Source organism: Eretmochelys imbricata, chromosome 3, assembly GCF_965152235.1.
Source record: "Eretmochelys imbricata isolate rEreImb1 chromosome 3, rEreImb1.hap1, whole genome shotgun sequence".
Classification (NCBI taxonomy): domain Eukaryota; kingdom Metazoa; phylum Chordata; order Testudines; family Cheloniidae; genus Eretmochelys; species Eretmochelys imbricata.
In genome coordinates, this window is record NC_135574.1 from 157,673,668 (window position 1) to 157,690,458 (window position 16,791).

General features: G+C 44.0%; 1 protein-coding gene across 1 annotated transcript in view; it reads left to right on the forward strand.

The window, feature by feature from the left end:
- The first annotated feature begins 451 nt into the window (after positions 1–451).
- Positions 452–16,791, forward strand: part of ACBD3 (acyl-CoA binding domain containing 3) — a 34,065-nt gene continuing 17,725 nt past the window's right edge. Inside the window, exons 1-4 of the mRNA XM_077813675.1 lie at positions 452–750; positions 12,682–12,823; positions 13,636–13,776; positions 14,949–15,107. Coding sequence (XP_077669801.1) covers positions 489–750; positions 12,682–12,823; positions 13,636–13,776; positions 14,949–15,107 — 704 coding nt within the window. The 5' untranslated portion in view covers positions 452–488. The remainder of the gene's footprint in view (positions 751–12,681; positions 12,824–13,635; positions 13,777–14,948; positions 15,108–16,791) is intronic.

Genomic DNA, 16,791 nt, shown 5'->3' on the forward strand with positions numbered 1-16,791 from the left:
TAATACAACAGTTACGAAACCCAATACACAAACCCTGTGACTGAAGCACAAAATGTGGCAGATCAAAAAAACCTGAAAACTGTATTGTTTTATTACACTCAGTTTTACAGCCGAACTAACCTATTAACAACCATCCACAAGAGACGCAAAGCACAGTGTCCACGCTTGTCATCTGGACTCGCAAATAAAATGCTCGGTCCCGCCACCAGTGCAGTCGGAGAGGGGGAGAGCGCGCAGAGTTACCGTGCAAAGGCGGAACGGTCAGAAAGCGGGGGACAAGAGCCCGCAGGCAGCTGCTGAAAGCGGAGAGGAAACTGCCCCCCCCCGCGCCCCGGCTTCTCGACACCTCCAGCGGGCACCACCCCCACGGAGCTCCCCGGCCCCTCCCGCTCCGTGGGGCTGGTGCCGGAAGTTCCGGGTCGGAGGGGAGCGGAAGTCGGGACGTGGCCGCCCCGCCCCAGCCGAGTCGAGCCGGAGGCTGAGGGAGGATGGCGGCGGCGGTGGTGGCGGCGCTGAGCTCGGAGCGGCTCGAGGTCTCCATAGACGGGCTGACCCTGAGCCCCGACTCCGAGGAGCGGCCGGGGCAGCCGGATCCCCAGGCCGCGAGCGCGGCGGGGTGGAGCCGGCCGGGCCCCGGGCTCCCGGAGGCGGCCGGCGGGGACGCGGAAGAGGCAGCGGCGCTGAGCCCGGAGCAGCGCTGGGGGTTCGGCCTGGAGGAGCTGTACGGCCTGGCGCTGCGCTTCTTCAAAGGTGACTGACCCCCCACCCCCGACAGCGCCTCCCGGCCGGGCCCGCCCCGAGGGCGCGGGCTGCCCCCAAACCCTGCCGCCTCCCCCCGGGTCCCCAGGTTACCGCTGTAAATATTATAACACTAGAGAAGGTCAGAGGTTCAGTGGTATAGTGGTATAACAACAGAGGTCAGGCTATAGTGGTAAATTTATAGTAACAAGGATTGTACCAATCGGGGTTTACTTGATAATTTCAAACAGTTCTAAAATGCAGAGTCTCTTTTACTGGTTTTTTTGTTTCATGTTTAAAATGAAATTGTAGCGGCAAATTTCTCTGTATATTAGGGGAAGAAGCAGTACTGGATTAAGACAAAAAGAAAAGGAGTACTTGTGGCACCTTAGAGACTAACCAATTTATTTGAGCATAAGCTTTCATGAGCTACAGCTCACTTCATCGGATGCATGCCATGAAGTGAGCTGTAGCTCACGAAAGCTTATGCTCAAATAAATTGGTTAGTCTCTAAGGTGCCACAAGTCCTCCTTTTCTTTTTGCAAATACAGACTAACACGGCTGTTACTCTGAAACCTGGATTAAGACAACAGACACTACTGGCTCATATTTAGGGCTCCAGCTCCTGGGGTCATGTGATTGTATTGGAATTTGTTTCTGGCCTGCATGATGCAAAGAGAGCCTTGAAAATGTGGACTGAGCATCACGATTTCAGTGATGGCTGCTTGAGTTTGCAGCAGCCAGACAGTTGCTTTGAGGGCTTTGAACTGCCCCATGCATCTCAAAGGGGCGTTAACTCAAAGGCTCACTAATCTGGGAGCCCTGTGAACATTGTCTCAGGAAATAACTGTGTTAGCACAGCCATACTTTATCTTCTTGGGTAAGTACTGGGGGACCCTCGATGCCACCTCTGCCTTTCTGGAGGAGGGAGATGAGATCCCTGTTGCCATCTTTATTGCCCCTAGGGGGAGAGGTTCTATCTTGTGCTGATCCTGGGGAGGAATTTCGTTCTGCACAAGTTCTTTATATCATGCTTATCACCATAGTATCTGAGTGCCTTCCAGTGGTGCATTAAGCAATGTGACAAACATCTGTCCCATGTTTGTTCTTTCATCCTCTCCCTAGAGGAGGTGTGTGCAGTGGAGCGTTTTGTAGTTTTTAATAAAATCGTACTGTATGTTACAGAAGGCGAGGTCAAAGACAGGTTTCAGAGTAGCAGCTGTGTTAGTCTGTATCTGCAAAAAGAAAAGGAGTACTTGTGGCACCTTAGAGACTAACACATTTATTTGAAAGCTTATGCTTAAATACGTTTGTTAGTCTCTAAGGTGCCACAAGTACTCCTTTTCTTTTTAAGGTCAAAGAAGTACTTCTTGTACATAGAGCGGATGGTGGTGAAGTTTGTGGAGGTCCTTAGGTCCTGTGTGAGTTCACGGTCTCAAGCTAGCTCCCAAGAAAGCTCTGTCTTCTGGATAGATAAGCTTTAACCTTATTGTACAAGGTCCATTGTGCCAAAGGAATTAAGTTGTTGAATACAGTCTTCATCCTGGAGCTTTATCACTGATGCCCATGCATCTCTTCTAGGAGCCTGTGTTCCGGGCACTGCATTGCCTTAGGGCTGGTCTACACTAGGAACTTACATCAGCATACTAGGTCTCTCGGGGTGTGAAAAATCCAAACTCCAATATGTAGCTATGCTGACCTAACCCCACTGGTAGATAGTCCTAGGTACCTGCAGGGATGGGTGAACCCCTTCCGTCAATGTAGGTAGTGTCTGCTGCACTGAAGCACTGCTGCAGCTGTATTGCTGTAGTATTTTAAGTGTAGACATACCCTCAGTCTGACCTGGGGAAGGAGATGTAGTTCTGCAGTGTTTTCTTTTTCTTAATAAAATAACAAGTTAGAGGCATTTTCTTAATTCTTTAAAATATGAGAGGCAAACAGTTTTTATCTAATGGTAAGTTTTCATGAATTGGGAATCGGGACTCCTGGGTTCTATTCCTGAGTATGTCACTCTGTGTCATCTGGGACAAGTCATGTAATCTCTGCCTTGTTTCCACCTGTTAAAATGGGTATAATACTTAATAGGGTTCTTGTGTGGCTTCTTGAGCACTTTTTAAAGTACTTTGAAACTTATGTATGGAAGGTACCTTATCTTTGCCTTTCATTCTTGACTATGGTTTTATTTCTCTACATTTCCCCCAGCTATTTAAAAGACATACTGTAAAATCATACATTGTGAACAAGCATACATCTAAATCACCAAGTGGAATGCATCAATTTAAAACTATTTCAGTCAACTTTTCCACTTGTGCTTCAGTTATTAGTATTAGTAATTGGCTAGAGAGACTCACGTTCAGGTCAGTGATTCAGATATGAAGTAGGATGGTGACTATGGAATGTCTGAAATGAATTGGTCTCGGTCCCATTCCCAGTGGCTTAGGTATCTACATCGTAAAACACATTTTTGCATTGGCACCATTTATTGGTAGCCTCAAAAGAGAGGCTAATGAGTGAATGCACAAGCTGTTGCTCCAGGTCAGAATTGAGGCATGCTGGAAGGCTAATGTTAGGAAGCCTGTGTTGCTTGTGATCCTTCTACCTCTACAAAAGCTATACTGTGTTGATGGAGAGAAGACTTCGGCTGTTAGTGTAGCAGTTTTCATGAATGTTGAACTGTTAGGGGGAAAAAATCTTCTGTCCCTCTCTGAAGACTTGATGATTAAACATTGCAGCCCATGATGCTCACTGTCCACACACCCAACACAAAGCAAGTAAGGGCAACCTTGTGTCATGAATTGCTATTCTTGATGGCACTGATACAGATGTTGGTATGGAGAGGGCATAAGTTGGAATACCAGGGAGGTTGCCACAGGAGGCCAAAGAATAAGCAACCCTAGAGAATAGGAAATTGCTTATCCAAGTGTTGCTCCTGTATGTACATTTCTGGTACATGACTAGCTAACCCTGCAGTCTTTGATTCTTCTTTCCATAAAATTTCATTTTGATCAAAAAACTCTAGGGTACATCTGCACTGCAACTGGAAGGTGTAATTCCCAGCTCAGGCTGACGTACTTGTGCTAGTACTGATCATGGTAGTGTGCTAAAAATAGCAATGTGGTCCCAGCAGAATGGGTGGTGGCAGTTTGGCGAGCCACCTCAGTACATACCTAAGGTCTCAGACAAGATTGTACTCTGGTGGGCGCTCATGTTACCATGATCAGACTGCTGTTTTTAGAGCACTCGCTTGATCAGAGCTAGTGTGTTTAGCCAATTAATAAGCTGCAACTGATGCAGCTGCTCTGCTGTAGCATTTCAATGAAGATGCTCTAAGACGGTGGGAGAGCGCTCTCCTGTTGGCATAGTTAATCCAACTCCCTGAAAGGCGGTAGCCATGTTGATGGTGGGTTAGGTTGATATAACTAAGTCACTCGGGTGTGGATTTTTCAGATCCCTTGGCAATGTAGTTACACCGCTATAGGTCTGTAATGTAGACTAGGCCTTAGTTTATCTGAGCTGGGAACTATAGCTCCATGCTGCAGTGCAGATGTACCAATTGGGTAACAACTTATCGTGATTGCCAAGATTTTTCATTGTTGTGTGTTTATATAGATCAAAGAACTCTACCTTTATTTGTGATGTGATGGTATATAATTAAATTAAGAGTGGTAAGGCTTAAAATATTAAAGACGATTTTGTTTACTCTCTACCAAAGAGAGACATCTAAAGATGGTCTAGATATAATCCCTTTTTCCGTCTCCCCTGTTACTGGCAAAATTGTTCCCTGCATTACTACCGTATATTGTACTGTTTTGTGCAATCTACTTTAAAATGACTCCAGTGTTGGGGCTTCCATCACCTTCGTTAGGAATAAGGAAAATATTCCATATTCTTAGGCCAGATCTCTGCTCAAAACCTTTGTTGGTATGGCAATGTCAGTTAGGAGTGTGAGGGTTTTGAGACACCTCTGTACTGGCAAAAGCCTTAGCATGGACACAGTTATACTAGCATGAAAATGCTTCTGTCGGTGTAACTTATTTCACTCACTAAACTCCTGTAAGCCGTTGGTTCTCAGAGTGGGATCCCCGGATCTCTGGTGATCCATTGTTATATAGGGGTCTGTACTTTGCGCCAGGCCCAGAACATACCAGAATGGCATTCTGGCACTTTTGCTATATGGAGGATGCCATTTTATTCTCAAAATGGCATCCTGCACATCGCATGACCTCTCATGCAATAGGCATGAGTGGTCATGCTTGTGGGTATTCCAGTAGTACCGCCCTTGCGCATTCAGGATATTACACCCTTCTTTGAGGGCTTAGAAGTACTTTTTCTGCCATAGATGTCAAGGCTCAACACTTCTACAAGATAGGAAAATAATAGCCCATTTAGGGGAAACAGAAATACAGATCAAGTGATGTAGGGTTTCAGGACTCTGTGGTGGAGATAGGAACTGAGCCCAGGGAATCCTGAGACCACTGAACTCAACTGTGTTTGCGCATGTGCATAAGTGTCATAATAAGCTTACCTAATATATGTACGTTTCAAGTTGTTGCTTTAGGAAATGAAAGGGATGCAGGATATATAGGTACCAAAGGGGACCTTGGTGGAAAAAAAGTTTGGGAACGACTGATACAAGCTATATCAGGAAAAGGCAAAAGCTCTTTTTTGCCAGGGTAAGCTGTACCTATGCTAAGAGGGTTTTCCTGTGTAACTGTACCAGCAAACCTTTTCTAATGTAGACTTGGCCTTATGGATGGAAATCTCTGTGCCTGAAATGTCCATATTTTCTCCCCAACCTTCAGTATACACCAGTCTGAGGAAGAGACTTGTTATCTGTCCGGAAATGATCAACTGTGCAGCACCATCAATGCATAAAGAAACAGTACTCATTTTACTACTGGGAAGCTACAGTGGTATCTTAAGGCCTAGTCTGCACTTAAAAATTGGATCAACTAGCTACGTTGCTTGGGTATGAGAAACCCCTCCTGTCACTGTAGGAAGCACCTACACAATGGGTTTTGCAGCAGCACAGCTGCAGCGCTGTTGTTCTGCCACTGTAGCAACCATGATGTAGGCGTGGCCAAATCTGTTTCTTAATTTCGTCTGACCACAGCTTTCTGTTTCCCCCTCAAATCATGCTGATGGAAGTTCTGTCTCTGTCCTCAGACTTACACAGAGGTTTCAGGACAGGAAGTATGACCTGGTCTCTTCTGTTGCTTGGCATATAGCAATTGGTTACTAGAAATGGCTGAATTGTCCCGCCAATGAGTTTTGTGGGTACATTCTTGTTCTCTGGCATTTGAAAAGTGTTATCTGCTCTAGAGATCTACAGATGTGATCAGAATGGTGCTAGGCCTTTTTGTTATGCCCTCTGAGCATAAGGACTTGCTTGAGTAACTTTCCCTAACTGGGATTTTTATTTCTACTTTTCTTGCCTCCTGAACATACTCTGTAAGGGTGAATGCTAATAACTGTACATAGATTAGACAGTAATTAGGTTTTAAGTCATTCTTGTAATATTTTGGTTCGTCACTTCCAAAAAACACCAAACGAAAAACATATTTTTGAGGCGGTTCTAAAAACTCAATTAACTGTGTCCCATGGGACTCCTTCCCTTAGAATGGATGCAGTAATTGAATAGAAGCCTGAGAGGGAGCGTTATGAGTATGTTGTGCACTGTTTCTCAGTGAAGAATTTTCAATATTTAAAGTTAGAAAATGACTTTAAATATGGCTATAAAATATGGTTATAAAATGAAAAGCAATGCTATTTAGTTTATATAAACAATACACTAATACTTCTTTCTTTTTAGCATATTTAATTGCATTCTGTCTGGAGTCTTAATTGCCAGCATATATTCCATTTTAGATATACTACTTGACAATAATGAAATGGTAAATTAAATTTTCTGTGATTATAAGGGAGACAGTTGTGTCTGTGTGCGTTGCACCTTTCAACTGCTAGCTCATTTGAATGGTTTAATCTTTCTCTTGTTTATGTCATACTTGCAGACTAATATTAAACAGTCTCAAGTGCATTGTTAATAGGCCTGGCTTTAACTTTAGCATAGAGACTAACCTGTTTGAAGAGTTGTCTCAATGGACAATCATTGAGTGTTCAGTGGATCTCTAGGGTGTTCTCACTTAATCAAGATGCTAACAGAATAAAGAAAAGCTGTATGGAGGATTGGATGGCTAGGGGATTGGTAATGGCCAGTTACACATAGCTTTTACTTCTTAATCATCAGTTAAGTCCAGTCCACGTCCTTAGTGACTGAAAGTTGCTAAGGTCTGGAGCTTGAGTGGTCTGAGTAGTTGTTGGGTCGTAGTGGACGGGTAGAAAAAGATCACCGTATCCTTCTGCCATCCATGGAGTGGTTCTCCTAGGTCATAGTTGAGGTATATCAATGGAAATGAATGGGGAAGCTTGTAGTTTTGCTGACTTTGGTACGTACCCCCTCTGGATAAATAGGGGAACGCATTGTCCAGTGTTGTTCTTGAACCATTCACAAGTACTAAATATATATTAAATTGAAACAAAAGTATCATTTTACCATGTAGAGCTGTCCAGTAATTATAGTCAGGGCTGTCAAAGGCTTATGACTCGTGGACGCTTAACGAGCCTGGCACTGAAGAGCCTATTTGGCAAGACTCCGAGGACTGTAGCTTTTTCCATGCGCTCTGGTGCAGACCGTTTCAGCTACTCTATTTCATCTTCTGATACAGTTTAACTGTTAAGGTTCTAAGGCCTTGTCTCGACTGTAGAGTTTTGTCGACAAAAGTGATGCCACTTTAATAAAAGTGCTCCTTGTGTCGGCAGAGCACATCCATACTATGCTCCTTGTGTCAGCAGAACGCATCCACAGTAGCAGCTCTTGTGTCGACACAGAGAGCAGTGCACTGTGGGTAGCTATCCTACTGTGCATCTGGCTGCAGGGTGCTTTGGGAAGGGTTTGCAATGCCTCAGGGGGCAGGTATAGCATCACATGTTGCAGGTTTCTCAATCCCATTGTTCCATGGGCATCCTACTAGATCACCAGCTGCTCTTCAACTGAAGTGTATGTGGGAGGAGGGAGTGTGTGAGAGGGAGAGTGTGTGTGTGTGCTGGGGAAGTGTGTGTGAGAGAGTGTTTTTTGAGGGGGGAGTATATATGTGAGAGACAGTTTGTGTGTGTTGGGGGAGAGTGGCATGCTGTCTCTTTATGTTCAGACAGCAGTCTGAACAACCAATCCTGGGGGAGGGGAACACCCTTCCACATCAAACTCCCAGCTCTGCACAGCACAGCAGTCTCTCTCCTCCCCACAGCAGCAGCCTGCTTCTGCCTGCCTGCCGATTCCACATTAAGGGTTCTGTGATTCCTTCTGAGTTCTCCCACAGCCTCCTCAGCAGCTCTGTGAGCTCTCCAGGCTGAGGAATGCCAACGTTTTCTGGAGCTTTGAAAGGGGAGGGGTGCATGCCTTCAGGGTAGCTGAGCTCAAAACAGTGAGCAGAGCAGTCACAGCGGGCATTGTGGGATACGGGGGTGGGGGGCTAGTTATGTCAACATAATGAACGGCAGCATCTACACTGGCACTTTGTCGATAATACTTTTGTGCAAGAAGTGTTTGTTACCCGTCAAACTGGTTTTATTTTGCCACCAAAAGTGGGATTGCAGTTTTGTACACCGCCACTGTTTTGCCACCAAAAGCTGCCTTTTGCCAACATAACTCTGCAGTGTAAACAAGGCCTAAGTATGATGGGTGGTTAGAGCTTGCAACATAAACATGATTAAAACAAGAAATAGCTAGCATGTAACCTAGAAGCTCAGATTCTCTTGACTGACTCAGAAGAATACCATTTGCTAAGTACTCCCATTTATAGTATGAACAAGCCACTGAATTCCACCCCCAGCCCCCCAAATCTCTTAATCTCTCAGTGGAAAGTTGTCTGATCCTTTTTTTTTCATTTAGCTTTTTATTTCTTTCTCTCTTGGGGAACTTTCTTTGTCAATACAGATTTCAGCTTCACTTCATATTTGAAGCTTGGTCATCAGAGAGCTTATTTACATTGGGAAAATGTAGATCTGTAATTCTCAACTGCTGGTAGAAATAGGCTTTACTAACCCTGCTCTGAGCTGGGCTCAGATACTGATTCTAAGGACAGGGTTAGACAACATGTGGTAAAAACATCCACACAGTGTCTGTCAAGGTTCCTCTCCCACTCTGAACTCTAGGGTACAGATGTGGGGACCTGCATGAAAAACCTCCTAAGCTTATCTTTACCAGCTTAGGTCAAAACTTCCCCAAGGTACAAAATATTCCACCCGTTGTCCTTGGACTGGCCGCTACCACCACCAAACTAATACTGGTTACTGGGGAAGAGCTGTTTGGACGCGTCTTTCCCCACAAAATACTTCCCAAAACCCTGCACCCCACTTCCTGGACAAGGTTTGGTAAAAAGCCTCACCAATTTGCCTAGGTGACTACAGACCCAGACCCTTGGATCTTAAGAACAATGAACAATCCTCCCAACACTTGCACCCCCCCTTTCCTGGGAAATGTTGGATAAAAAGCCTCACCAATTTGCATAGGTGACCACAGACCCAAACCCTTGGATCTGAGAACAATGAAAAAGCATTCAGTTTCTTACAAGAAGACTTTTAATAAAAATAGAAGTAAATAGAAATAAAGAAATCCCCCCTGTAAAATCAGGATGGTAGATATCTTACAGGGTAATTAGATTCAAAAACATAGAGAACCCCTCTAGGCAAAACCTTAAGTTACAAAAAAGATACACAGACAGAAATAGTTATTCTATTCAGCACAATTCTTTTCTCAGCCATTTAAAGAAATCATAATCTAACACATACCTAGCTAGATTACTTACTAAAAGTTCTAAGACTCCATTCCTGGTCTATCCCCTGCAGAAACCAGCATACAGACTATAGACAGACACACAGACCCTTTGTTTCTCTCCCTCCTCCCAGCTTTTGAAAGTATCTTGTCTCCTCATTGGTCATTTTGGTCAGGTGCCAGCGAGGTTACCTTTAGCTTCTTAACCCTTTACAGGTGAGAGGAGCTTTCCCCTGGCCAGGAGGGATTTCAAAGGGGTTTACCCTTCCCTTTATATTTATGACAGTGTCTATGCTACAGCATCCAACAATGAAGAATTACAGGTACACAGTTCCCCATTGTTAGATTTGTCCGTGTTGTTTAGTGGTCTGAAAGTGTACTTAGCATGTAAAGCTAGACATAATGTTATCTTAGTGTCCTTGTCCCTACCATGACCAAGGACAGTCATCTCCATTTAGATGAGCTTGGATTTTCTGATCATTTTTGTATATAAATAGCATTTTCAATGTGAGTATTCACACTGGAAACCTGTTTTTAAGAGCCAAATTTATTTTATCTAATTTAATATTCAAATAGTTGCAATAAAGTGCTCCCAAATGATCCATGGACCAAGAGCTATTTTCGGAAATTATCTGGTGGATAATTACAATTAAAACCGGATAGCTGGACATAACATTTAACTTCTGTTTTTCCTAGGTTCTTACAATGTTGTCTATCACAGTGGTATATTAGCAATGGCTCTCATTTATGTTTATGTAAGAAAAAACAATTTCAGAGTAACTGTCTGAACTGATTTGAAACACAGGCCATGTCTACACTATAATCTTAAATCAACCTAGGTTAAGTTGATTTACAGCAGGGGAGGGCAAACTATGGTCCGCAGGTCAGATCTGGCCAGTCAGGGTTTTCAGTGTGGCCTGCAGGATTGCCAGCCCCATGGTGCAGCAGGGCTAAGACAGGCTCCCTGCCACTCCCAGAAGTGGCCGGCACCATGTCGCTGGGGGAGGGGGAGCCAGAGGGCTCTGTGCGCTGCCCTCGCCTGCAGGCATTGCCCTCTGCAGCTCCCATTGGCCAGGAACGGGGAACAGCGACCAATGGGGGCTTCGGGGCTGGTACCCGCAGGCGACGGCAGTGTGCGGCGGAACCGCCTGCCCCGCCCCACCCCACCCCCAGGAGCCACTGCTGGACATGCTGGCCACTTCCAAGAGAGGCACAGGGCCAGGGCAGGCAGAGAACCTGCCTTAGCCCTGCTGCGTGCTGCTGCCACTCTGGAGCCGCTTGAGGTAAGCAGCACTGGGCCGGAGCCTGCACCCCTCACACCAAATCCCTGCCCTGAGCCCCCTAACCTCCTGCCACACCCCTCCTGCACTCCAACCCCCTGCCCTGAGCCTCCTGCCACATCCCTCCTGCTCCCCAGTACCCTGCCCTGAGCCCCTTCCTGCACACTGCACCCCCTCCCACACCCCAACCCCCTGCCTCAGCCCTACATTCATGGCCCTGCATACAATTCCCCACCCAGATGTGGCCCTCAGGTCAAAAAGTTTGCCTCCCTGTCTTACAGCCACTGCAGTAATTACTGCGGTGGCTGATGTCCACACTATCCTCCTTCTGTTGATGGTGTGTGTCCTCACCAGGAGCGCTTCCACTGACTAAAGAGGGCCAATTTGGGAGGCTGAGAGCCAGGGGTCTGAGCTCACGCAGCTCCCTGCCAGGAGCCCAGCTTCCCCCCAGCCGGCAGACAGGGGAAGCCACCTGGAGTCTGGTCAGCTGCTATGCTCCTGGTGGGGAATTTAGAGCCAGGAGCCTTGGGCAGCCAGGCTCCGAGCCGGGCCCATTCTTGTCAGTTTTACAGCTCCAACCTGTAGGTACTTTGGCTGCAATTCATGACCGTACAAGCAGTACCAGCAAGCACAGGTTTTGAGTGCAGTAGGCCTTTCACTTGAATTCTGTATTGTGGTTATCTACAGTAGTGGCTCCTTTATACTAATCTTTCTAAACAGAGAAAAAGGTTATTCATTCTATCTTGTGTAACAGGAAACAAGTCTTTTCTGCAAGCAGTATAATTCAAATAATGGATGTTCCTTTGCTTTGTTTTGACAGCTAGTGAAACATGCTGGGATAGTCCTAGTTGACACTTTTTGTTTAAATAAATATATATTTTTCCATGCAGCATTTTTCTTGCTAATAAGTAGAACCATGCAAGGATACAAAATTTGTATCTGCATCCATCCACAAACATAGTTCGTGAATATAAAGTGGGTATATGCAGATTTGCATGGCTCTACTAATAAGCATTCAGTGTAATTGGACTAAGACCATATCAAGATGTGATATGCAGAATTGATAGAATCTGAAGACTTTTTTGAAATTAATTTTAATTTACTGTAAATATAAGTTTTAATGCTGTTTCTCTTCTAGCACTGAAATCCATTCAGTCTAAGCCTTGCTAATTGAGTCACCTCTAGTCTCTTTAATTGTGGAGTAGTATCACATTTTGCCAAGGCAGCTGGAGTAATTTAATTGCCTTAAGCAAGATATTCCCTTAAATTGTGATTTTTTTTATTCTCTACAGTCTTCCTTGCTGTAGCTCTTGGCATAAAGCAAGACACACAGAACAGTGTTAAAACTCTATGGAATGTAAAATTTAAATCTTAGCTCTTTATACAGAAATGCCTTCCCATGCCATTACAGGGGACTTGGGAAGCATAATTGTGAAAAAATCAGATTAAGAAGCCTCTTAAATATTTGAAAACTATAGATCCATATGATACAATTTTGGTCTATATAACTTAAATGTTTATACGGTAATTACCGTATTTTTGCTAAAGATGCAATCTAGGATACGTTATTTAAAACACTTTTTATAATTATGTTGCAATAGCTACAGCTGAATGTTTCTATTCTGGACAAATTTGCTTAATTTTGACCAAATAATAGGATTTATGACTTGTATTTAACAATTCAAGGAGCAGATAATTTCCTCTGGGGCAAAAAATTGAGAACACTTAAGGCATAGGTTACCCTATCCATTCTGTGAGGCTTTTTCATATTAGTATAAGTTTCTCTTTTAATGAATAAATCATAATCCCATATTCTTCTCTTTGCTTTGGCAGAGAAAGATGGCAAAGCCTTTCATCCAACATATGAAGAAAAACTTAAACTTGTGGCACTACACAAGCAGGTTCTGTTGGGACCCTACAATCCGGACACTTGCCCTGAAGTTGGATTCTTTGATGTGCTGGGAAATGATAGGAGGTAGTTTCTCTTTCATTGGCCTATATTTCAAACAGACAGTGAGAGAAATGCAGTTAACATAATCTTGGTTCAACAGTAGCAAAACAAATATATTGTACTGTCTGGAAATGCAAATAAGTTGGTGGAAGGGGGAGCTCTTCAGATGTGTGTACCTGACATATCAGTTACTAGGCAAATATAAGAATAGAACTGTTTAGACTTGAAACCCAGGAATACTCGGCATCCTTTATCTTCAACTGGCAAGATCTATACAATTTATCTAAACCACTTCTGTTATAACATGTCACTATTTTGATTAGTTAATAACCCAAAATCTCATTAGATTCATGAAGAATTAATCAGTCATAACATAGAACAGAAGCAAAAAGGGGATAATACATCAAATGCCTCCTTTCCAGTTTTTCTGAATTTTGGATTTTTCAAAGTATAATGTGAAGTTATAGTTAGGTTTAATGGTGTGCGTTAGAGACTTGCTTGCAATACTTTAACAAAATCCCTTCATAAATGTTACGCCCTAAAAAGAGGGATGGGCAGAAAAAAGCCTTGTAGGATAGAGAGGAAAAACAGCTGTGAAGTCTTCTGGTTGAAATGTCAATTGTAAGAGGAAAAACTCTGTTTTTTCTAGTTAGTATGAGATAAACACGCTTGGTTCCAAGCCTCTTGTGCATCATGGCTCAAAATGTGACTGTAATTTCAACCTGAGTTCATTCTGTGTTTGTTGGATTGGGAGTTGACCACTAACTTGAGAAGATTGTTGTATGTTCTTCTAACATTATATACTCTTACTGGGGTATATTTTTTGTTTCTCTCAGGAAAGAATGGGCAGCCCTTGGAAACATGTCAAAACAGGAAGCCATGGCAGAATTTGTACACCTCCTTAATAGGTGTTGTCATCTCTTTTCAACATATGTCACCTCCCATAAAATAGAGAAAGAAGAACAAGAAAAGAAAAGGTGAAGTGGGTTTTTTGTGTGTGGAAGAGAGCTGTCTTCCTCCATGTGCATGCAAAGCTGCAGCTAGCTTCAGTTGCAGGCCCTTACCTTTGTCAGTGCTTGTCTCCCAAATTGCCTTGTACCAGTCACTCTCCTTAAGCCTTTTTACCATTTCAGTGATAAGTGAGTATTTGAAGGAAGGGGGTAAGAAGACCAAACCTCTCTAGAGTGCCTTAGAAGTGCCTGGCTATTATTTCTACTAACATTTGTAATATCTTTGTGAGGAACTGAGTTTGTCTAAAATAACTTTGCCACTATCTGACACTGAACAACTAGAATATAAAATAATGAGCAGATGCCTAAAATCTCCTATTCTACTGGTCTCCAGTGGGCATAAGCAGCGGCTGAAAGCCCCCTTGGGGGAGGCTAGTCCCCCCCCGGTCCATCCCTTCTGCCTGAGGCCCCATCCCTACCTCTCTCCTTCCACCACCCCACGGCTGGAGGAGCCCCAGCTAGGCCAGCCTGAGCCCCACCCCAGACTGCTGGCCTAGAGCTCTTCTCTCCCCCCAGCTTCCAGGGAGAGGAGGGATGCAGTGTGTGATCCCTCCCCGGGGTGGCAGTGAGGAGGGATGCGGCAGGTGGGATGTCTTGGCAGGGACCTCCAGAGAGGGAGGAAGAGTGGAGGAGAGGAGTCAGCGCAGGCAGCCCCCCCACCCTTTGGGCAGGGGGTTTATACAGCAGCTCATGTGTTAAGTAGAATCTGCATAGTAGTTTCTAAATCATTAACAAACATAGGGGAGGGAGAAGTGGTTGTGGCTGAGCTCGTTTCCAGCCATTTAGCTTCATGTTCTACCATAGTTTGCTGACAAAACTTAGTAGGTTAGAGTGATCATCAGCCTATGATTCTAATTTTTACACTTGGCAAAATTGATGACAGCTGAGTAAAGCTCAGACAAGTCTTTCTTCTCCATATCTTCATAAAGATATTATGCCTGTCAAGTTAGAGAGAAAGAGGCAATGTGTTGAATACCGAAAGCCTTATCATACATATGAAAAGAAGCCCGAAGCCATGTACCCTGTACAGTGAGTCATGTAGACATAACTTTGACTTTGCCGCAGATGACAAAATGGTAAAAGTAACTACATTTAGGATGGTGGTGATGCTGAAGTGTGTCATTGAATGGCTGTCACAGGAGGGAAGAGGAGGAACAGAGGCGTCGTGAAGAGGAAGAGCGAGAGCGTTTACAAAAGGAAGAAGAGAGGCGTAGACGAGAGGAGGAAGAAAGACTGAGACGGGAAGAAGAGGAGAGGCAGCGAATAGAGGAGGAGAGGCTCCGGATGGAACAGCAGAAGTGAGTTGTTGGAATAGACCAAATTTAAGAAAATTGCTATCCATGCTATTGGAACAGTTGCCTTTCATTCTGTGCTCGCTTTGGAATGGTTATACCATAAACAAATGCCAAAAGTCTTGGTCAGGAGCAGTCTGTGTGTGGATCAAATATGGCATATGGAGTTCTACAATGAGATCTGCAGCTACGCATCTTACAGAGGTGCAGATTTGCAAACATTGCAGATCCCAGCATGCGGTTCTGCATTTTGAGCAAAATTGCTGTTTAGTTTGCCTTAAAAACAGGATTTGGACTATAAAGCATTTAACCCCATGATAGATGCCTTGTCCTCTTAATTTGACATTGTAGAGCCACTGATGCAACCGAGAGAATGAAGGGGAAAAAGCAGCCGTGCAGAAGGGTGATTTGTTCTGGGCTCTGTAGTTTCATGGGCTGCAGTTATACAAATTTGCAGCCCTCTGGTTCTTGGCAAGTTGCTAATGCTACCCACAGTTGAGGAAAGTTTGAGTGCCCCTATGAAAAGGTTACTTGAATTGTGATTTGAGGCCCTGTCTATACTGAGAATTGAACCCAGGTTGTTAACTTTAAAGAGAATGCTGTATAATCATGTTTCTCAATTTCAATTCTATGCGTACGTGCACCAAAATTTTCAAACCTTGTTCCCTGACATGGCTTGATTTTCAGGGGTGCTGCGTCTGTAGCTCCTGTTTACTTACGTGGAATTTGTGTGTGCTCAGTACCTCTAAAAATCAGGTCAGTAAAGAGCTGGAACTTTGTGCCCAAGATTAAAATTTGATCAAATTCTATGATGATGTAAAGCTTTAACTTTTTTTTAAAAAGCAATATATTTAAAGTTGTGTATTTCATTGTATTTACCAGCAGAAACACATCAAAATCCTGAGAACATGGATCCATCCATCGTATACTCAGTGCATAAGAGAATACTAGTTAATTAAAACTTCTTTCCTTCTCTTTGATTAAAAATGTCTAATTTCATCATGGCAAAAGGTTAACAGTGGAGTGCCTCTGTGTTTAATATATTTATGACTTGGAAAGGGGAGTGAGTAGTGAGGTAGTAAAATTTGCAAATGTCAGTTATGTAGGTTAGCCAGAACCAGAGCAGACTGAGAGGAACTTCAGAGAGATCAAAAAAAAGCTAGGACAGTGGGCAACATGATGACAGACAAGATTCAATTTCCAGAAATGCAAAGTAATACACATTCGAGAGAGGTTTTTACAAGGCCAGGTCTACACTACAGGCCTAGGTTGATATAAGTGCATTGCTCAGGGGTGTGGAAAGTCCACACCCTGTGTGACAGTTATACTGACTGTAATCCCCTGTGTAGACAACGCTATGTTGACAGGAGAGCTGCTCCCAGAGAGCTTCTCCTGTCTCTTTGGGAGGTGGATTAACTATGCCGATGGGAGAGCATCTTCACTTAAGCACTGCAGCTGCACCAATGCAGCGTTTTCAGTGTGGACCTGCCCTGACACTTTACAGGGTTCTAAAGTAACTGTCACTCAAAAAAGGGTTCCTGAGCATCACTGTATATGAAGACCTCTGCTCAGTGTGCCACGGCAGTCAAAATGCAAACAAGATGTTGGGATGCACGAGGGATGGGATGGTGAATAATAGAGAATATTATAATGCCTTTATATAAATCAGTGATACAGCCTCCTCGCTTAT